Source organism: Olea europaea, chromosome 17 (genome assembly GCF_002742605.1).
Source record: "Olea europaea var. sylvestris chromosome 17, O_europaea_v1, whole genome shotgun sequence".
Taxonomy (NCBI): Eukaryota; Viridiplantae; Streptophyta; class Magnoliopsida; order Lamiales; family Oleaceae; genus Olea; species Olea europaea.
In genome coordinates, this window is record NC_036253.1 from 743,765 (window position 1) to 766,215 (window position 22,451).

At 37.5% G+C, this 22,451-nt stretch overlaps 1 protein-coding gene and 1 pseudogene across 1 annotated transcript; one reads left to right on the forward strand and one right to left on the reverse strand.

Annotated features, from left to right (window-relative positions):
* Positions 1-1,469: 1,469 nt before the first annotated feature.
* On the reverse strand, positions 1,470-3,226 carry LOC111365864 (zinc finger BED domain-containing protein DAYSLEEPER-like). The gene is made up of 3 exons (XM_022986371.1): positions 3,204-3,226; positions 2,622-2,703; positions 1,470-1,823 (listed from the first exon to the last, which is right to left on the reverse strand). Exons 1-3 carry the CDS (start codon positions 3,224-3,226, stop codon positions 1,470-1,472), a joined length of 459 nt encoding a protein of 152 aa, XP_022842139.1.
* Positions 3,227-10,611: 7,385 nt separating this feature from the next.
* The window catches only part of LOC111365865, a 28,656-nt pseudogene continuing 16,816 nt past the window's right edge, over positions 10,612-22,451 (forward strand).

Consider the following 22,451-nt stretch of genomic DNA (forward strand, 5'->3'; position numbering starts at 1 on the left):
TTCTCACTTGATCCATGTCTTATTTTGTACTCATTTAGTAACTTCTGACAAAATTTTCTAATCTTTTCAATCTCAAGATTTGAAACTTCATTTTCATAAATCATTGGAAAATAATATTCAACCAACTTCATTTTAAATCTTGGATTCAACTAGTGATGGCAATGGCTCAGCTCAGCCCTTTAACCCATGAACTCGGCTCGGGCTCGTGGAAGATGAGCTCGGCTCGTTGTTCGGGCTCAGCCCACGAGCTTGTGACCTCACGAGCCGCTCGTGAGCTCGTGATTTTTTTTATTTTTTTAATTTTTCTTTTGGTAAATTTGCACATTTTGAACCTTTTTTTTAAAAAACAATTCATATTTTTTGACAAGCCCATGAGCCGAGCTCATGGGCTCGTCAAAATGGCTCGTGGGCCATGTGCTCGTGACGAGCCGAGCAGGCCCAACTCGTGGGATTGAGCCCCTGCTCGGCTTGGGCTCGGGCTCAGGCTCGTCATAAAATGGCTCGTGGGCCATGTGCTCGTGACGAGCCGAGCAGGCCCAACTCGTGGGATTGAGCCCCTGCTCGGCTTGGGCTCGGGCTCAGGCTCGTCAAATGACGAGCCCGAGCGGCCCATCCCTAGATTCAACACACTAGCTACTGCCAGAATTCCATGAATCTCGTTTCAATATTTTTCAAACTTGTTAATCATACTTGAAGCCATCATTTTGATTTCCTCATAAGGAGATTTCATCAAATCGTAAATAGGTAACTTTATCTCATAAATATTAGAAAAATAACGATTTGATGTTGGGTGCTTAGTCCCAGAAACTATTTCAGTCGCTTCAAAAAATACCTTCAGCCTTTCACATATCTCTCTCGCCAATTTCCAATTTTCATCACTAGGCAAACATCTATATTGTGACTCACGTTGCTTTGGTCGAGAAAAAAACATCTCTACACTATAAAGAACCATGATGCATTAAGTACGTAGAGTTCCACCTAGTTTTGTAATCAAGTACTAACTTTTTGGAGCAAGAGAATTTCAACTGACATGCAAAATTCTCAAAATTTTCTTCTCTTTTTGGAGTTGCTGTCCAATATGCAACTTTGTCACGAATTTTCTCAACACTTGAGTTAATGATCTCCAAACCATCTTTAACTATCAAGTTCAATATGTGCTCACAACAATGCATACGGAAAAATTCACCAATTAACAAATGCAAACTACTAGAAAACTTATCTAAAAGAATGTTGATCATGGCATCATTTGTAGTACAATTATTAGCAGTCAAAGTAGACAACTTACAATCGATATTCCAATCCAATAAGTAGTCCATCAGCGATATATTCGGTGCCTCAGTCGTGTGTGGACACGACACATATATGAACTTATATTTAAAATAAAAACGACATAATTACGACAATAATAATTTTAAATAGTACATTAAAATAAATAAATTAATTTATGCAAGATCAAAGTACCTCATAATTCAACTTTGAAGTTTCCAAACTTCATCTATGAAATGCACGGTGATGGCCACGAATCCTTTCTTTTGATTAGAAGTCCACATGTCTGTAGTGATTGTAATTTTGCCATTGTTCTTCTCCAATAAGCTCATCACTTTCAATTTCTTGTAATCATATATTTTCAAAATACCATTCTTTATAGTATTACGAGAAACATTCTTAAACAATGGTTGCAAAGTATTCATGAATCTTCTAAATCCAATGTATTCAACCATCAAAAGCGGATACTCATACAAGATTATCATATTTCCAAGTTCCCTCCTAGCATTGTCTTGATCAAAGGAGTAAGTACCAATTGAAACCTTCCCATAAGCTTCCTTTAATGGATACAATATTTTTTGCTTAATGTCTTTTTAATATTGGCGCAAGTCTATTGGATCTTGTTGTGGTTTCCCTAACTAGGTAAATCTTCATGGGATGGACTAGTACTTGATCGTAGTGGAGTACTTCCAATGCTCGATATGGGTGTACAATGCCGTAATGCAGACATTTGAAATGATTAAGAGGACAATAAAAAAAAATTCAACAAGAAAACGATAAAGCAATTCAAGATAACCAATATTGTACAATTATTGTAATGCTACTTGCTTGGTATTGTTGCTTGATGCTCGTTTACATTTTTATCACTACCCGATGATGTGTTGCTTATTGCAATTTAGTTTTGGTGCTTGTATTTCATTTTTGGACCGAGCTGTGTGCACAGCATGACACACAACTCGGTTCAAAGCACCCTCACATCGAGGGGCCCGTGCTCGTAAAAAAAATGGAGCAGGCTCCACAACACAGTGAGGGTGCTATACAAATAGCTTCATCCTTCATTTTTTTTGAGAAAATATAAACGTTCAATAGAGTGAAACACTGTGAGATTTAGCCAAAACGAAAAAGAGAAAAATAAATGAAAAATATCTTTCCTCCAAATGAAAAGAGAAAAATTACTCTCCAGTTACATAACAAAGAATTACGACTCATGTAAGGAAAAAAGAAAAATAAACAAAAAATAAAAATATCTTTCCTCCAAACGCAGCTCTTTGGATTAACATAAAAATATCTTTCCTCCAGTTACATAGAACTATCCCATGTATGGCTCATTCTTGTGCTTCTCTATGAGCATATGCCTTGATGGTGGACCAAACATGCTCAATAGTACCAGCAATGAAGTTGAATGAAATAAAAACAAATGACAAGCATTCATTTCCTCTAGTAAAGAATTGTGTTAAGAAAAGGCAATATTTGTAGTGGAGGGAGAAGTTGTTTGCTTGGAGAACAGATGTAGTGAGAAAAAGTCGAGAAAATAAAAATTCTCAAAGATCTCTTGGCTTTTTTCAGAAATATTTGGTGGAAGAAAAAATAAAACAAATAAGAAGCACAAAGAGTTATTGGTAATAAAACTAGCCCGTGCAAAAACTTCGACGACAACGACAGCGGCGAACGGCAAGAAGAGAGGTTGGAAAATGAAAAAACCCTCTTGTTGTCAATGAGTTGGAAATATCCCTCAACTCTCAACGCATATAGATTATGGAAAAATCTTGGACAAGTGGGCATTGGGTTGGGTTAAAGGTTTAGTTGTGGGTTTGGGCCTGTGTTAGGCAATTGGGTTAAAAATTTGGTTAAAAAGGCTAAAAACTGTTAATTGTTAAATTAAAAAAAAAAGAGAGAGAGAGAGAATGTAAAAAGGGGCAAGGCTGGTACCTTAATACCCGTACTTGTCCCGGGTCGCCATCCCCCGCCCTGTTCTGGGTAAGACCTCGCGGGTACCGGGTTTAATGAGTTTTTTTTGCCATCCCTAGAATGGATATGAACTAAGTGAAAATGAGATGGTCAAATTTTTATTCCACTAGAAAATTATATTATATGCGTACTTTACTTGCTTTTTATATTAAATTGTGAAAATACTGGTATGAAATCTATATTGAGTACATTCATATGCTTACTCCATATTTTAAATTATTTTTACAAAGACTTGATAGATCAAAGTTGGAGTTTGAGACTGCTAACAAAGTTCATGTTGTTGGATCAAGAATTTTATTTACAATTAGAATTTTATTTTCAAAATCGAGGAATTTATATTTCATTAGTGATTTGAATTTATTTGACATATTATGAGGCGATAAAATAGTTTATTTTATTTTGCAATTTTTTATTCAAATTTTTGTATTACAATATGAGTAAATCCATTTTTCTTATTGATAAAGAAATTAATTGAGTCACATTCCAGACATAGGTTTCGAGGCGTTACAAGCTTCCTCCGAACATATTTCTAATTAGAAAAATAATTTCATTAAATTAGTCAAATGTGTCTCAAAGCAGCTTTTGGCTTCTCAAAAGCTAAGCCAAATAGCTTCCAAGGTTAGGTATGCTCTACTGAAATTCTATAGATATTATTTATGATTGAAATTAACAGTGGGGATGTAGCTTAATTGGCAGAGCTATCGCTACATGTAAGAGGCTCGGTTTTCGATCCCCCGCATCTCCACATTTTCTCCTCATATTATTCTTTTAACAAAATTTGAATGTTTACGTTAGGAAAGTCAGGATCTTTATTAGCCTATAAATGGAGAGCAATTAGGGTTTAGATTAATATCTCTCCAATCAGGGGTGGACCTAGAAATTTTTTTCAGTGTGAACGAGATTAATAAAAGTGAAAAAATAACAACAATATTATAACATGAATATTATACTAAAAGTTATTGTACTTTTCTTTAAGCACTACTTAGGTTGTTATTTTTAATATTTACTAGAAGTTATTTTTCTGTTTAGTCCATTTCTTACATATTTGTGTAAATTGCCCAAAAATAAACCAATTCTATAAATGTGCAGCCCGTATAACAATTCAGAATTCCCTACCAAGTTATCAACCCATCAAACATTTAAACACCGGACCCCACAAAAATTATAACCCAAACATAGCCTTTTCCTACTTTTTAGCTTTTAGACAGATAGTAGAAGCAAAGGAAGAGAACAACAAAATATTGAAGGCTCTTACGGGTTTTCTTCTAGCAGAGGAAAAGGACAGCAACAACTTGAAGGCTCATTGGTTCTCTTTTCTCTCTTTTCATCTCATAGGGTTTTCTCTTTCTCCCTCTAGTTTTTCAATTTAGGCAACCACAGTAGCTTGAATATGGCAACTCTTGGTGCTGGTAAAAATATTTTTCCCAAAGTTCAGTGCAGGCAGATGCTTGCATTGAGCCTACATTGGGTCTGCCCTTGTCTCCAATTTCAATATAACACCAATATTTTAACAAAATTATTACTATTTTTTCTATAATTCTTTGTTCACTACACGCACGCGCACACGCAATAAAAAATTGTAAGAAACTTCAAAGATTCATAGTGAGATGGACCTGAATTTGGATTTCTTTACTAGTGTCGTAAAAAGTTAGATTTCTGTATCAGTTCAATGGAGGATCAACTCGAGATTTCCTTACCTAAAGAAGAAAAACGCATAATTTAATTTTCAAAGGCTGGAATTCGAGTCCCCAAGATCATTCGCTTGCGATTATGATTTCAGATAGCAGTGATTGGTGATTTTGCACTGAGGCGGACCTAAGGCAGGCTCAGTGCAGGCATCTGCCTGAACTAAACTTTGAGGTAAATGTTTTCACCAACACCAAGATCTTCCATATTCAATCTACTGTGGTTGCTCATATTGAAAAACTAGGGGGAGAATAAGAAAACCCTAGGAGATGAAAAGAGAGAAGAATTAGACTTCATGCTTTTGCTGTCCTCTCCCTCTGCTAGAAAAGAACCGTAAGAGCCTTCAAGATTTTGCTGTTCTCTTCCTTTCCTTCTACTGTCTGTCTAAAACCTAGAAAGTAGGACAAGGTTGTGTTTGGGTTATAATTTTTGTGGGATTTGGTATGGTTTAAATGTTTGATGGGTTGGTAACTTGGTATGGGATTCTGAATTATTATGTGGGCTGTCCATTTGAAGAATTGGTTTATTTTTGGACAATTTACACAAATATGGAAGAAATGGGCTCTGTTTGATTCCCATTTTTCTAAAAATGAAAATGAAGAATATAGTCGTTATGGAACCCACACAAGAGATAGAAAGTCAAATACGATAGCTTGATGTGATTATTAGGATTATATTTTTCACTTTTGTGGCGAAAGAATAAGAATCAAATGGGGGCTAAAAATAACAACCTAAGTTAGTGCTTAAAGAAAAGTACAATAACTTTTAGTATGATATTTGTGTTATAATATTGTTAATTTTTTGACCTTTATTCACTCGCCCACACTGAAAATTTTTTCTGGGAAAGAGAGACAAAGGTACAAAGTTGAGTTTGGAGTTGCCGGTTACATAATATATTTATAGTGTAGGTACTTTTATACTTTGACATTCTAAAAAAATAGGTAGCAAAAATAAAAAAAAGTCAGAAATTGGAGGGGTCAAAATGAGACCCCTTCAAGGTTCGTCCATGTCCGTGCCCCTAGATTTGCATACTCCTGACAAGCCTCATTCCGTTAGTCGACCTCGAGTCTCATACTCCAAGTTGAAAACCAAGATGTTTTGAGTGTAAATTTCTGCTCATTGATCATTCCTTTTCGTTTACCTTGTATACACATACAATTCAATATAAGCAGTTACATACAAAAGGAGAATTCTGTTTCTACCAACAAGGTTCTGCTAAGTGGATAACAATTTATATTCCCACTCCTAAAAATCAGGAAGTGTGCTGCCTCGCACCATGGGTGCTGCTAGCTAGTTAACTGCTTCTGTTAAATTGGTTGAGTGATTCCAACACCCCCTCTTCAAGGTGAAGTGTCTCTACTACTTCAAGCTTGTCTTTAAGGAATAAGAACCTTGAGTGAGTGAAAGGTTTTATCAACAAGTCTGTTGTTTGATTTGATGATGGAACATAATGTATTTCCAATTCTCCTCTTAGAAAATGAACATTGAGTTCTATATGCTTGGTGCGTGCATGACAGACCAGTTGAAGCCAAAACACTTGCACTTAGATTGCCACGCCATATTTTTGGAACTATCTTCTATGATATTTTTAACTCTTCCATTAGAGACTGAATCCATATAATTTCTGATGCACTATGGGCCAACGCTCTGTATTCAGCCTCCGTGCTTGACCTTGCAACAACATGTTGCTTCTTAGAGCACAACAACACTCAGTTGTCTCCAAGATATACATAATAGCCTGCAGTAGATCTTCTATCATCTGGACATGATGCCCAGTCAGAATGTGCAAATGATGTTATGTTTAAGCTGTCACTTTTTTAGATAGCAAGACCATAATTTGATGTACCGTTTAAGTAACTAAACACTCTCTTAAGTGCCTTCCAGCGAGCATCTATGGGTGACTGAAGAAACTGGCTCATTTTATTCACCGTGTAAGTAATGTCAGGTCTTGTATGAGCAAAGTATTGAAGACTCCCAATTGCACTTCTGTATAGAGTTGGATCCTTCATGATCAGCTTTTCAGTCTTAGAGATCAATTTGCCTACTGCCATAGGTGTTGGACTTGGTTTTAAGTTGTCATAGCCAAACTTCTCAAGCAAATCAGCAACATACTTTGTTTGAGTCAAGTACAAGCTCGTTGTATCTCTATTCACTTCCATACCTAGAAACTAACTGAGGTTTCCTATGTCCTTTAGAGCAAAATAGGTGTTCAAGTTGTCAATGAAATCTTGCAATTGTTGATTGTTATTCCATGTTATTATTATGTCATCCACGTAAGCCAGTGCAAACAACAAGTTGTTTAAAATTATCTGCCTTAGATTGTTTAAAATTCTATTTCAACAAGTTGTTTTTCAGCTTCTCATGCTATGCTCTTGCTGCTTGTCTTAGTCCATACAAAGCCTTGCCCAATTTGCACACAAACTTAGGATTTTTCTCATCTATGATCCCTTGTGGTTGATTCATGTATACTACCTCATTTAGCTTGCCATTCAAGAATGCATTATTCACATCTACTTGTCTGATCTGCCAATCTTTGGACACAGCGAGTGTCAAAATAATCTTCAGGATTGATGCCTTGATAACAAGGCTGAAGGTTTCACCAAAATCTATTCCAGGTGTTTGGAGGAATCCTTTAGCAACAAGCCTTGCTTTATGCTTTGTACTTTTCCTTCTGAGTCACATTTCAATCCGAATACCCATTTATTGCCAATTATTTTCATTCTAGTCCTGGGAGGCACCAAAGTCCATGTTTTATTTTTCATCAAGGCATCACACTCTTCTTGCATTGCCTTCTTCCAGCTATCACTCATCAAGGCATCATCAATAGTCTGTGGTTCAACTTCTACATATCTATTCAGTACTTGATTTGTCTAGATTTTTGGTTTGAAAATTCAAACTTTGCTTTGAGTGACCATGTGAAGTCTAGCACCTTGTGTTGCATTTTTGTCCTGGTTGTTTATATCATTTCTAGTATTCTCAGCATTACATCCATCTTGTTGGCTACTAACTATCTCATGGTCATCTAATACTCCTAGATTCATCTCAGCATCATTATTTCCTTCATCCTCACCTTCAACTTCAGGATCTAATTCTTTGTTAGAGAGATCTGCTACAGGTGATGCATCAGGCTGGATTATGTCAGCTACAATTTGTAACATTACCCTTTGATTGGACTCAATGTGAAATGGAAGAAGATTTACAGCTGTTTCAAAAGTTTGTGGTTAAACCAATTTGTTTAGGAAACCACTTTTAAAGGAAAATTCTAATTCATTGAATACCGCATCCTGGAGATGTAGATTCTACCACTTGAACTTAGGCACTTATAACCTTTGTGTGAGTCACTATAGCCAAGGAATACACATTTTTGAGAGTGGAAGTTGAACTTTTGCTTTTGGTAAGGTCTAAGGCAAGGATAACATGTACAACCAAATGTTTTTAGCATTTTGTAATCAAAGTTTGTTATATACAGAGCTTGGAAAGGTGATTTTTTTAAATATAGGAGTACGTAGTCTGTTTATTAAATAGGCTGCTATTTTGAATGATTCCCACCGGTAGAATAAAGGCATTTGAGCTGGAGCCAAGAGTGTTAGCCCAATTTCTGCATTGTGTCTATGTTTTCTTTCAACTCTGCCATTTTGCACAGAGGTATATGGACAAGAGTAGCTGAGTTCAATTCCTGATTCTAAGGCAATTTTGTTAAAGCTATTAAACTCTCCTCCCCAGTTCGATTGAAGTATTTTGATCTTTCTTTCTAACTAATTTTCCACTATTGTTTTGAATTGGATAAAGATATTTAGTGCCTCGGATTTATGTTTCATAGGATAGATCCAAGTAAATCTGCTATGGTCATCCATAAAGATTATATAGTACCTAAAGCCCGAGGTAGAATTCTTTGGTGTCGGTCCCCAGACATCATTGTGTACGAGATCCAAAGGGTTTGATGCATGTGAGGATGATGCATCAAAGGGCAATGCATGAGATTTACCAAATTGACAGGAATAATAGAAAAGTGGATTTTCATTAGCTTTGACAGACTTATTACAAAACTTTAGGACTTGACTCAACACATGATTTGAAGGATGGCCTAGTCTCCTATGCCAAACATCAAGTTCTGACTCTATTGACTTGACACTTTTGGGTGACTCATCACAAGTGAAGTTTACTGAGAAACAGTTGGAATTATTTTGATGATTTGACTCTTTGGTTGTGAGCTTGGAATTGGGATTTGGCAACCTCAGCTGATATAGCCCATCCTTAAGCATTCCTTGCAGTAATATCCACTTCATTTGTAGATCCTTAACAACACAACCATCAAGGAAAAATTCCATAAATACATTGTTATCATTTGTAAGCTGAGAGACACTGATTAGGTTCTTTTTAATTGTGGAAACATACAACAGTCTATTAAGTGCAAGAGATATATCATTCATTGTGGCAATTTTTCCTTTTCCAACGTGTGCAATATGTAAAGAATCTCCTTCACCAACTAGCAATTTTTCATTAACTTCATACTTTTTAAAGATACTGAAATTACCTTTGTCAGCTGTCACATGGTTGCTTGCACCAGAGTCTGCATACTAGGCTGCATCTTCAAGAGTTCTTGGTGAGGCAACATAAGCAGTGGGAGCTGAGGTACTATTATGATGATTTTGATATCTGAATTTGCTGCCCATGTATCTATCATCATATCTATTAAAGCACCAGCTAGCTGAATTATTGCTAAGTCCACAAATTTGACGGGGTCCTCTATTTTCATTCAATCTTTCAGCTCTGTCCTGTCCTCTTGTTCTCCCTCTAAAATTCAAAGATCTACCACTGTTAGTTCATTCAAAGGCTCTACCACTACTTGAACCATCTCTTTCGATGAGCTTTACACTCGACTGTCCAATATTTACTGATGTAAAATTGTTCCTGACTTGACTCAATACTCAAGTCTGCTTTCAAATGTCATTAGCACTGATGATAGTTTATGCCAGGATATGTTATCCTTGTTGTTAATCTGCACAACGATGGGAGTATATTCTTCATCAAGTCCTGATAGAACTTGAGTAACAAGATCATTGTGATCAATGGTCTTTCCAGCTATTTGCAGGTTATCAGCTAGTTGTTTTACAGTGGCAAGATATTGATCCATAGTCATGGATCCTTTCCTTGTCCTCTGCAGTTCTCCAGTAAGAAATACGACTCTGATTTGTTTAGTATGCTCTAGCTTTCTTTTGTTGCAGTCCACAAACTGCTTGAACTAGTACATCACATAACTCTCATAACTATTTCTGGAGTCATGGATGAGTAAAACCATCTCATTAATAGTTGGTCAGTTGAATTCCACCTATTGTACTTAGGGTTCTGAATCATCTCTACCACTTCTCCTCCACTAGTGGTGGTCCGTGTAGCTAGGAATTCTGGTGGATGTGGCTTTGTCCCCAACAGGTAAAGATTATGTCCTTTGATTATAGGCATAATCATGTTTTTCCACAATAGGAAATTATTCTTCTCCAGTTTCCACAATAATCATGTTTTTAGTATAAATTTTTGCTCATTGATCTTTCCTTTTCATTCACCTTATATACACATACAATTCAAAGTGAGCAGTTACATAGAAAAGGAATATTCTACTTCTATCAACAAGGTTCTGCCAAGTGGATAACAAATTCCCACTCCTAAAAATCAGGAATTGTGCTGCCTCGCACCATGGGTGCTGCTAGCTAGTTAACTGCTTTTGTTAAATTGGTTGAGCGATTCCAACACTCCAATATCAATAAATACGTCGCATGTTTATTTTTCTCAGAATTGTGCTGAGGAACATAAATCAATGTGGATGAAAAGTTTACATTCATTTCAATGATTTTTCGAGGGTTGGGCTTTGGGAACAAGCAAATGAAACGACTTTTTATCTTGCTTTCACTCAATGTCACGTATTCTACTGTTTGAGTTGTGTATTGGCCTCCTCACAGGGACGAGTGGGTATGTAAATTTCCATATATTTTATAGTTGTTTAATTTTAGTATTAATAGGCATAACACTAAACACTTGCACGATTTGGTTAATAACAAAACTTTATGAGATTTTATTAAATTTTATGCACTATATATCAATTAATTTGGAAGGTAGTAGACCATATGGGAGTACTATGTTTTCTTCCCATTTATATGGGAAGGTGTTTTCTCATAAGATCAAAATTTGAAGCATAACAATAGTAGACTGTATTGTCTTTTAGGTCCAATTTCAATGTCAATTTCAAATGATCGAATCTACACTGTCTATACTGATTCTGTGGAGGAAAAAAAAGACCAGTTGGTAACTTTTGGGTCCGTTTCTTTGCAGAAAGCTTAAGCTTATGTTACTGCTTAGCACTGTCAAATCAATCAATTTCATGGTAAATTTATGGGGATCATATTTTTATTGATTTTTTTTCATTTGATTGTTCACTTACTGTGTCTACTGTAATTATATAATGTTTGGTTTCAGGTCTGGCGTCTGATGCGTTTCATTTGACATTTGGTTGCTGCCTTTTGACATTTTCATTGTTTGCAATGGTTGCTTCTCTGTTGATGCCTGATTCTATATGCGCACATTTAGGCGAGATTCTTTTGGGTGATATGCATAACTTACTCAAAGACTCCTTAATAGAATTCTTTATAATATTTTAAGCTTGCCAATGAATTAATCTTTGTCCAGTAACATCTAGCCGTTGCCTCTCTCTATGAATCAGTAGGGTGAATCATGTGGGTAATAGGGTCTTTTTCATGATAATATGCATAGTTATATTATTTTCTTGTCACGGTTACTACACCCTTTTCCTTTTACTATAAGTTCAGGGAATGTTCAGTTGTGTTCCTTCAGTGATGGATGCATTGAACTCGTAATTGTATGTGCACTTTAAAGCTGCAGAATTTTGCTATAATACGTGCTTAATTTTCGTATTTTCCGTCGGGTAACAAAGGCTAGAGGTTTCATTTACCAATGCTATAAGTACTTGAAAGTTACGAATAACTATTGATTACTAAATCCTTCTATTCCTTCTTGGGGATAGGTGGGGCCTTTAAAATTAGTGACAAAATTCCTTGTCAAGTATTTTACTCTTATTTTTATTTTTACAGAAAATGTACCTAATCTCCCTCTCTCTCCCTCTCTCGCTCTCTCACACACACACACACACACCTTTCTTTTTGTCAAACTCATATTCACTAATGTAGTAATATTATATGTGTTCTGCTTGTGTAGACAGCTGTATCTTTTGTATATGTCATTCTCCTTAACTGTGGAAGCACTGCATGCCTTAATACAAGATGAATCTGAGTTTAAGCTCAAGTTACTCTCATGATATAGAGTTCTTTTACCAATTTTTGCTGTTTTTGACATATCTCGAATCTAATGTCTTGGAGTGTTAGGTTTGATTTTCTAGGTGTTGTAAATTTTTGTTTCGCAAGTGTATGACCTGTAACAAGTAATAGTGGATCTAAGAGTCCGGATTGTCGATCTCACAAGGACTATTTTCTAGCACTTAATTCAATTTTTCTTTAACTACTATTTGACTAAAACAAATTAAAGGTTGTAAAATCTGCGTTTTAATCTAAATTCTAGAAAATAAATGAATGTTCACACGATTGGTTGGAGAATCAAATAATAAATGGATGTTAGGGTAGAATAACTTCACCAATTGATCACCTTTACATCTCAAAGTAAAACTCAATTCTAACGTAGTGCTAGGTCGAATTCTCCTATTGTATTCAATTTACCCCTCTCGAGTTCTCATTGAGCCTATTCAACTAATTGAATTTCATATCTTTATGCAAATTCAACTTAGTTAAACGAGTTCTATGTCCTAGGAATTCAATTATGACCGCAATAAATGGTATAGGTATCTCTACTCGTTATACCAATGTACTGGATTTTACTACATGGTCTAAATCCTAAACTCATATATCTATTTGTAAAGAATTCACAAAAATCACCAAATCATTGATCAGATTCTTTAATGCATTCAACTCATAGCAAAATCAGCACATGGAAGAATTAAAAACTAAAAGTCTTAATAAGAGAATATAAAAGATCCTAATTGGTTACATTATTCCCCCTAACAATGAATTTAGCTACTCATAATACAAGAAGAAAAGTAGGAATTTGTCTTAGAATACATCACCGAGTTTGTAATAAAGATGTAGAAGAAAAAGTAGAATTCTTGCACCAAGATCTCCTTTCTCTTCCAATAAATGCTTCTAATATCCAATTGCTTGGTATTAATCTTCTTGAATTTCTCTTTTGAATCTCCCTTCTTGTTGTTTTCTCTCCAATATGTCAAGAACCCTTCAAAAGTATGAAGAAGATGTATTTATAGGTGCCCCCTCCATTTTATGTAGAAGTAGGGTTTTTATGGATCTAAAAATGGCCCAAAAAATGCGCCCTAGATCTTCAATCGCAGCGCCTACGCGCTACAAGACAGCTCCTAAGCGCTGGTTATAGCGCTTGGGCTCTATGCCTTCAGCGCTAGCGCCTGGGTGCTGTGTTTTTGGCACCCAGGCGCTGCCTCTCGGGTCCAAATTTCGTCTTTTTTTTTCAGTTTCGTACTTCTTTTCATATCGCTTCTCATAATCTTCAAAACAACACTAACAAACACATCAAAAACGTTCTATACTCCCAAGATCTAGCATTTAATCAAGCTAAAATTGTGCAAAAATCATGAGTGAAACAAACTCATCAAATACCTCCAAACTTAACCATTTGCTAGTCCTCGAGCAAACAAACAATCCAAACAGTAAAATCATCCAAGGATGATACCCACACAACTAGTCAATTAGACAGCTTGTCTTTTTGGCCCAGCATTGATAACATTATATTATATTTATGAATGGTATTAAAATCATAATGTAAGAACCAAACTTCTACTCATTCAAAGCGAAGCGGGTGTGTGTGTGCGTGGAGGGTCAAGCGTAGCGCCGTACATTCACAAGTTGGTTCACTTCCCAACCCTCAATGGTTAATTATTTCCTTCCTTCACTTGTAAGATTCACACACCCCCAAACTCGGTTCTTTTATTCTCTTACCATGGTGTAATTCTAAAGTTCAATTTTGTTTAAGATTTTCTCACACCACTCTAATTTGGGTTAGGTCAACCGGGAACGTCAACAATTCATTCATGTAGTGATTCTCCCAATTTATAAGTGTTTCAACAATCTAGTTTATACTTAGTGATTCAAACCCATTAGTTATCTAGGCCCCCAAGATCAGTTTCTCTTTTATTTATTTATTTAATTTTTTTTACCTCACCCTTTTTTCCACTTCTTGACCCCTGTAGCGAGTGTTAGGTCGGTAACTCCTCGATTTTTTTGTATACCAAAGGGTACCAAGTTTCAAAAAACCCCTACGGACTTAATAACTCGAGTAAAAAAGGTGCAGGTGTGAGGCTCAGTTGAATACGTGCAATGCTCATTCTCTAATAAAAAGAAGCGAAATTTATAGGGGTTAGATTTCTAGCATTCGGTCATCACCAATCTTATACTAGAAAATTAAATACACTCCACACAATCTTTTTCACATGCATGGAATCACCACAATCTTAAATCATTTCTTTCGCCAGTCACGATGCCCCAAATTTTAATGTATACGATTAAGGGGGGTATTGACATTCATAGGTCATCGGATTACACACCTAAGTCATCTCTTTAGCCTATATGCATAAGCCCTCATGTTCCTGTACGACGCTCAACTTAATACTCGTGCATAAATGTTATACCGCTTCATATGTATAAGTAGAAAATCCAATTAAAACATATGATTCATTTACAATCCATAAACTAATACATACTCTCAAATATATTAATCATAGCTAACAAGACTCTCTAACTCACACAAGCATGTTGAAGATGAAAATGCATATAATTTTTTTTAATTATTATTATTATTTTTTTTTTTAATAAACACATGAACACATAAAACAAGCAAATCACATGCAAGCATTCGAAAAACTCAACAACGTAAACAAATTTATTCACTCCCCCCAAACTTAACTGAAACATTGTCCTCAATGTGAAATCGAAGCAAAATGGGGAGGGGACTTACCTGACGGACGACGTTAATCGTCATCCTCGACATCGTCGTCCTGGGTATTCGAAACTTGATTGGCAGCGTGATTAGGTGGGAGAGGCAGCTGAGGAAATGTTCGATCGGAGTAAATCGAAGTCAGTACCGCATTGAACTCATGTTGATAATGGAATTGCTTGCACAATGTATTTTGCATCACATTCATTTGTAATTGCATGTCATGAAGCTGAGCGACAAGGTCAGAAGTGGGGTCACTAGCTGGTGTCGGTTGACGTGAACGGGGCGGCTGGTCGCTCCGAGGAGGTGGTGGAGCACTGGTGGATTCGGAGAGGTGTAAGAACTTCCAAGTACGCGCTCGTGTGATAGCCAGTTTGGGGTACACAACCTCCTTAGTCGGGTATGTGACAACACCACCCGCTAAGCAAAGCTCATAACTCAACGATGGGTGCCCTAGACCACATGTCGTCGATCCTCTCAAAGTGTGTAAGATGTTGTTGTGAATAACTTTACCAACATCAATTGATAGGCGGCATTGAATGACATAATTGAGGGTAGCCCGTTCTTTTGTTACTTCACTTAAATTGCTATTGGGAATAAGTTTGCCAGAAATGAGGTGATGCCAAGCCTTACAACCCGAAGTCATACCAGAAGCAGGGAAGTTAAGTACATCAGTCTCCGAACGTTTCCATATAGTACCAGTCGTGGTCAAGACTCAAATGACCTCATCAAGATCAACACCCTCCTCACGAAGTCTAGAGTACTTGTCATTTTCAATATCTTGCAAATGATAAAACCTGTTGATGGAGGTTCTATCAAACGGTATCCATTTACCCCGCACAAATACTCGAAAATCTAGATGCTCCTTCGCATTGACGTAGAACTCCCGAACAACCGGAATTAGCGCCGGTCGTGGTTGCCGAGCAAACACTTCCCAATTCTGTTGACCTATCTGCTCTGTCATATAATTGTCAAAAACACGTTCAGAGATACATGTCTTGTGTACCACCAGGCTATTATATTGTTCAGCGGCCTCGGCACTAATAAATTTGCTCCTGTCAAATGAGCTAGAAGAGGAGGCTGCGGCTTTAGATCTCTTTTTAGGCGGCATTGGACTTGTGCAAGTGAAGAACATGCAAACCATTAGCAACAACAGCAGTAAAGGAAAATAAGGTAGGGCTTAAAATCTAGCCATAAGAAAGAACTATGGTCGAACATGCAATAGATGTATTCTAAACCCAATTTCAATTCACGATCATCTACATGACAATTTCCACATAAGTCAATTAGCACAATAGCCAAAAATAGCTCCTTTGTACCCAACTAAGTTCACATAGGCAATCCATCAAACACTTTGAAGGCACCAAATTTCCACCAAAAATTGCCCATAATTTGGGAGTAATTCATGCCACATTATTCGCATCATACACAAATTTCTTGACACCACAACAAAGCAAGCCCTCCTCTTAACATAATTATCAAAAATAGGCACATATAAGCAACAACTATCATGTAAGAGAGGAAAAAAAATAGGGAGCAAAAATAGCCATACCTGGAATGGTGTTGTGGAAACTAATAGGAATGGATGAATTCACAATTAGCAATAATGAAATGTTGAAAACAACAAGGGGGATTGGGAGGGGGGGGGGTGAGAATATGTGGAGTTGAAAGAATTGTGATGTGGGTGAGGTGATAAAATAAATTCAACAATAAAAACAAAACTAAATAAGGAAAGAGAGAGGAAGAGGGTACCTTGGTAGGGTTGAGGAGGAGGAGAAAAAGGGAAAATTTAAGGGTGTTGGGGGAAGAAGATGAGAGGGAGTAGGTTTGGGAAAAAATACATAGTGTGAGAGGGAGAGGATAAGAGGGTATAAGAAATAGAAAAGAAGTAAAAAAAAAAAAATTAAAAAAGAATGAAGGGGCGGTTGGTGCAGCGTTTCTGCCCCGAATGGGCAGTGTCGCAACGCCTGGGCGCTGCGTTACTGCCCCTTTATTTTTAATTTTTTTTAAATTCCTCCTCCTTATCACACTCATTCATTTTTATTGTAGAACTCAAATTCCTCAATCTGTAACCTTTATGGATTCTCCTACAAAAAAGAAAAAAAAAAGAAAGTGTTACTACGATAGCATAGATTATTAAAGGAAAAACAAAATCAAAGCAAAAACCAATAATCAAATAAAGGGTAGAGCTTGGATTGCCTCCCAAGAAGCACTTCTTTTAAGTCATTAGCTGGACGTAGTGCTACAATTATTCAGGAACAGCTAGATCAAGACTCTCTTTAGCAGTGGGGAAATCTTCCACATAATGCTAGATGCGTTGGCGATTTACTTTGAAATTGTTTTTAGTTGGATGGTGTAATTCAACTGTCCCGTAGAGAAACACCTGAGAGACAGTAAAAGGACCGGACCATCGAGACTTCAATTTTCCTGGAAAAAGCTTAAGTCGGGAATTGTATAATAGCACTTGATCCCCCACTCGGAAAATTCGTTGCCTGATGTTCTTGTCATACTACTGCTTTGTCCTTTCCTTATAGATGGATGCATTCTCATATGCATCTCTTCTGAATTCCTCCAACTCATGTAGCTGTAGTACTCTTGTTTCTTTAGCCTTTTCGAGGTCCATGTTTAACCACTTCAATGCCCAATACGCTCTGTGCTCAAATTCCACTGGTAGATGGCATGCTTTCCCAAAGACTAGTCGGTATGCGGACATTCCTATAGGTGTCTTGTAAGCTGTGCGATATGCCCATAAAGCATCATCCAATTTTTTGACCAATCCTTGCGAGATGCATTTACAGTGACCTCCAAAATTCTTTTCAATTGTCTATTTGACGTTTCCACCTGTCCACTTGTCTGAAGGTGATAAGGAGTGGCAATTCGATGTTGCACCCCGTACTTATGCAAAACTGCTTGGAACATCCGATTGCGGAAGTGCGTTCCACTATCACTTATAATGGCCTTAGGTGATCCATATCGGTTAAATATGTGTTTCTTTATGAAGTCCACCACCACCCTTACGTCATTTGTAGGCAATACTTTAGCTTCTACCCATTTTGAAACATAGTCCATCGCAACCAGGATGTAACGATTGTTGTAAGATGATGGAAACGGGCCCATAAAATCAACCCCTAGACATCAAACATTTCCACTTCCAAAATGTTGTTAAGTGGCATCTCGTACGCACTGATATGTTACCTGTTCTCTGACACTTATCGCATGACCTATAGAAACTGTGGTAGTTCTTGAACAATGTAGGCCAAAAGAAACCACATTGGAGCACCTTTGCTGCTGTTTTAGTGGGGCCAAAGTGCCCTCCATAAGCCGAAGCATGTACTCGTTAAAGGATCAGTTTCATTTCATCCTCAGGCACACATCTCCTAATGATCTGGTCCGCCACTCTCCTATATAAATTTGGATCATCCCAATAATAGAATTTCGCTTCATGACTGAGCTTCTTCTTTTGCTGATAGGTGAGATCCGAATCCATATAGCCACTGGCTAAGTAATTAACAATGTCTGCATACCACGGATATTTTTTCTACTTGCAGTAACTGTTCATCTGGGAAGACCTCATTAATATTCATATCATCTGAATCCTACTATTGCTCTATCCTTGATAAGTGATTCGCTACCTGATTTTCTGTTCCTTTTTTTATCACGAATTTCGATGTCAAATTCTTGTAGCAATAGCACCCAGCGAATTAGCCTTGGTTTCACATCCTTCTTCTCAAACAAATACTTCTGAGCTGCATGGTCTGTATAAACTATCACCTTGGACCCAATCAAACAAGAACGAAATTTGTCAAAACTAAAAACAACTGCAAGCAATTCATTTTCAGTTGTTGCATAGTTGATCTGAGCATCATTCAATGTTTTGCTAGCATAGTAGATAACATGAAATACTTTTCCGTTGCGTTGTCCAAGCACTGTCCCCACTGCAAAGTCACTTGCGTTACACATGAGCTCAAAAGGCAATTCCCAATCTGGAGCCACTATCACAAGTGCCGATGTCAATTTTTCTTTCAAAGTGTTGAAGGCTTTTAAACACTCATCAGAAAATTGAAATGATATATCTTTCTCCAGCAGGTTGCACAACGGTTTTGCAATTTTTGCAAAGTTTTGAATGAATCTTCTATAAAACCATGCATGTCCCAGAAAACTCTTGATCCCTTTTACTGAATTAAGTGGCCGCAATTTCTCAATCACCTGTATTTTGGCTTTATCCACTTCAATCCCCTGTGTAGAAATTCGATGTCTCAGTACTATTCCTTCCTTTACCATGAAATGACATTTTTCCCAATTAAGCACAAGGTTCTTCTCCTCACATCTTTGCAATACAAGAGCCAACCGCTCTAAGCAATCGTCAAAGGAATCTCCAAACACAGAAAAATCGTCCATAAAAACCTCAATGTACTTTTCTACCATGTCAGAGAAGATGGCCATCATGCATCGTTGAAAAGTTGCAAGTGCATTGCATAAACCAAAAGCCATTCTTCTAAACACAAACGTTCCATAAGGGCATGTGAAGGTTGTCTTCTCTTGGTCTTCTAAAGCAATTATTATTTGATTATACCCTGAATATCCGTCCAGAGAGTAATAATGAGAATGTCATGCCAACCTTTCCAACATCTGATCAATGAATGACAATGGAAAATGGTCCTTTCTGGTTGCATTATTTAGCTTTCTATAATCTATGCATACTCTCCACCCTGTCACTAACTGTATTGGTATCAGCTTGTTGTTCTCGTTCTTCTCCACTGTGATTCCACCCTTTTTAGGTACAACATGAGTAGGACTCACCCACGAACTATCAGATATGGGATAAATTATTCCTGCATCCAGTAATTTCAGCACTTCTTTTCGCACGACTTCTTTCAAGGTTGGATTCAATCGGCGTTGTCCTTCCATTGATGCCCTTGACCCGTCCTCTATTAGAATCTTGTGCATGCAAAGAGTTGGACTGGTCCCTCTTATGTCAGCTATTGTCCATCCAATTGCCATTTTGTGTTGCCTGAGTACCTCCAACAATTTATTCTCCTCTTCCCTTGTCATGTCATTTGCAATGATTACTGGCAGTGTTGAAGATTCTCCCAAATATGCATAACGAAGATGGGAAGGTAAGGGCTTAAGTTTAAGAGTGGATGCCTTTTCCACTGAGGGTACCGGGGGAAAAGGGTTGTCTCCTAGAGATTCATATTGCCAATGCCTTCTTCCTATGGGTTGCTCGGCTAAGTTGACAACACATTTAGATTTTCCTGCATTTGTTACTTCCAATTGTGCAAGTTTGCCTCACAAAGATTTGTGTGATGCTCTATATCAAATGTATCCGCCACAAGCTCTTCAAGAACATCAACTTGGCAACAAGTGTTGGAAGTCAATGGGTGTTTCATTGCCTTGAACACGTTGAATATGACTTGCTCATTGTCCACTCGAAGAATCATTTTTACATCATACACATCAATCAATGCTCTCCCAGTAGCCAAGAATGATCTTCCCAAGATCGGAGGAATATTTGAGTCCTCTTCCATGTCCAAAATAATGAAATCAGCCGAAAAAATAAATTTGTCAACTTTGACCAGCATATCTTCAATAATTCCCTTTGGTCGTTGGATTGATCTGTCGGCCAGTTGCAAAGAGATTGTTATAGGTTTTTCTTCTCCTAATCCAAGAGACCTATAAATAGAGAAAGACATCAAATTAACACTGACACCTAAATCACATAAAGAATGTTCAAAGAAATTAGAACCAATTGTGCAAGGTATAGTGAAACTCCCTGGGTCTTTTAGTTTAGGAGGTAGTTTTCTCAATAGTATTGCACTGCACTCATCGTTCAAGCATACTGTCTCATATTCTTCCAGCTTTCTTTTGTTAGATAGGATCTCTTTCAAGAATTTTGCACACCTGGGCATTTGGGCAATTGCGTCTGGAAAAAGAATATTGATGTGCGATTTCTTGAAAATCTCCACAAACTTGGCAAACTGATTATCTAACTTCTTTCTTTGTAACCTTTGAGGGAAGGAAATCGGTGACACATAAGCCTTCACGGGGCTGGGTGCTCTCACTGCAGGTGTTTCTTTTCTTTCATTTTCCTTGTCAGTTGGTTGTTCAAACTCTACTTCTTTCCCAGTCTCTTTACCTATTATTTCCTTTTCTTTTTGCTCTGGTCTCTTCATATGTATTTTTGGAAGTTGCACCCCACTCCTAGTAGTAATAGCTTGCACTTGCTCTTTTGGATTGACCATTGTGTTGCCTGGCAATGTCCCTTGTGGGCGTTCTGCAAGCTGTTGAGCTATCTGACCAATTTGTGTTTCCAACTTCTGGATTGATGCTTGCTGATTCTGAAAGTTAGTGTCAATCTGCTGAAATACCTTGTCAGTCTTCTACATGTTCTGGTTGAACATCTCCCTCATACTTGGTTTTTTTCTCTTGTTAGGCATTATTTGAACTGTTCCCTCGTTGATTATCCGACCATCTGAAGTTTGGGTGTTGTCTCCATCCTGGGTTGTACGTTTGAGCAAATGGATTAAAATTCTGAGACCCATTCTGAATGAAATTGACCTGCTCGTCAGGATAGCCTATGGATGTGCAGTTTTCTGTCAGATGATTAGCCCCGCAGTTCTCGCATGATGGACCAGCTGTCACCGCATGTGCTCCTTTTATTTGTGATTTCACCAATAACTCCACTTGTTTTGTCAATGCTACTATTTGGGTGTTGGTAGCTGCTGTGCTGTCTAACTCATACATTCCTCCTGTCTTCAGTGGTGCCACTCTTTTCGATGAGAACATTGAATGTGTAGTGGCAATCAACTCAAACAGTTCCATGGTTTGCTGCACAGATTTTCCTATAATTGATCCTCCAGCTGAGGCATCAAGTTGGGATTTTGACAGTGGTGTAAGTCCAGTGTAGAAGTACTGCACTTGATTACTTATAGTAATTCCAAAGTTTGGGCATTTTCTCATCAACTCATTAAACCTATTCCATGCTTCGTGATAGCTTTCTCCCTCTTTTTGTTAAAAAGTTTGAATTTCTAATATAATTTTAACTACCCTCGCCGGTGGGAAAAATTTATTACAGAACTTCCTGATTAGTTCTTCCCATGTAATAATGCTAGCGTGAGGCTCACTATCTAACCACTCCAATGCAGCGTCTCTCAATGTAAACGGGAACAGTGGCAGTTTAATAGCATCTTCATTGACCTTCGGAGCATGAAAGTTCTAACAGTTTTTGAGAAATCTAGAGATATGCGTGTTTGGATTCTCTTGAAGTAGCTCGTAGAATTGCAGGGTGTTGCTCATCAAGTTAATCCAATCTGGCCTGATCTGAAAGTTATTCACCCTAAATCTGGATACACGATATTGGAGCGCATGGGTGCTGCTATCGGTGTCAGGAACATTGATACTGGCAAATCACCTTCATTTATTTCCCCTCGCTCATGCTGTTGTCCCGGTGGTGCCACTCTTGCGGCCATTTGTCCAATCGGCTGAATAAGGAT

Bases quoted from the DNA above. Each gene is read 5' to 3' on its own strand.
- LOC111365864 (XM_022986371.1), bottom strand. From the start codon at position 3,226: ATGGCGACCCGGGACAAGTACGG. The intron at 2,704-3,203 runs GTATTAAGGTAC...ATTCTTTACTAG, and splicing joins GCGACCCGGGACAAGTACGG to AGGAAATGAATGCTTGTCAT. The intron at 1,824-2,621 runs GCATATGCTCAT...TATCCATTAAAG, and splicing joins ATGTTTGGTCCACCATCAAG to GAAGCTTATGGGAAGGTTTC.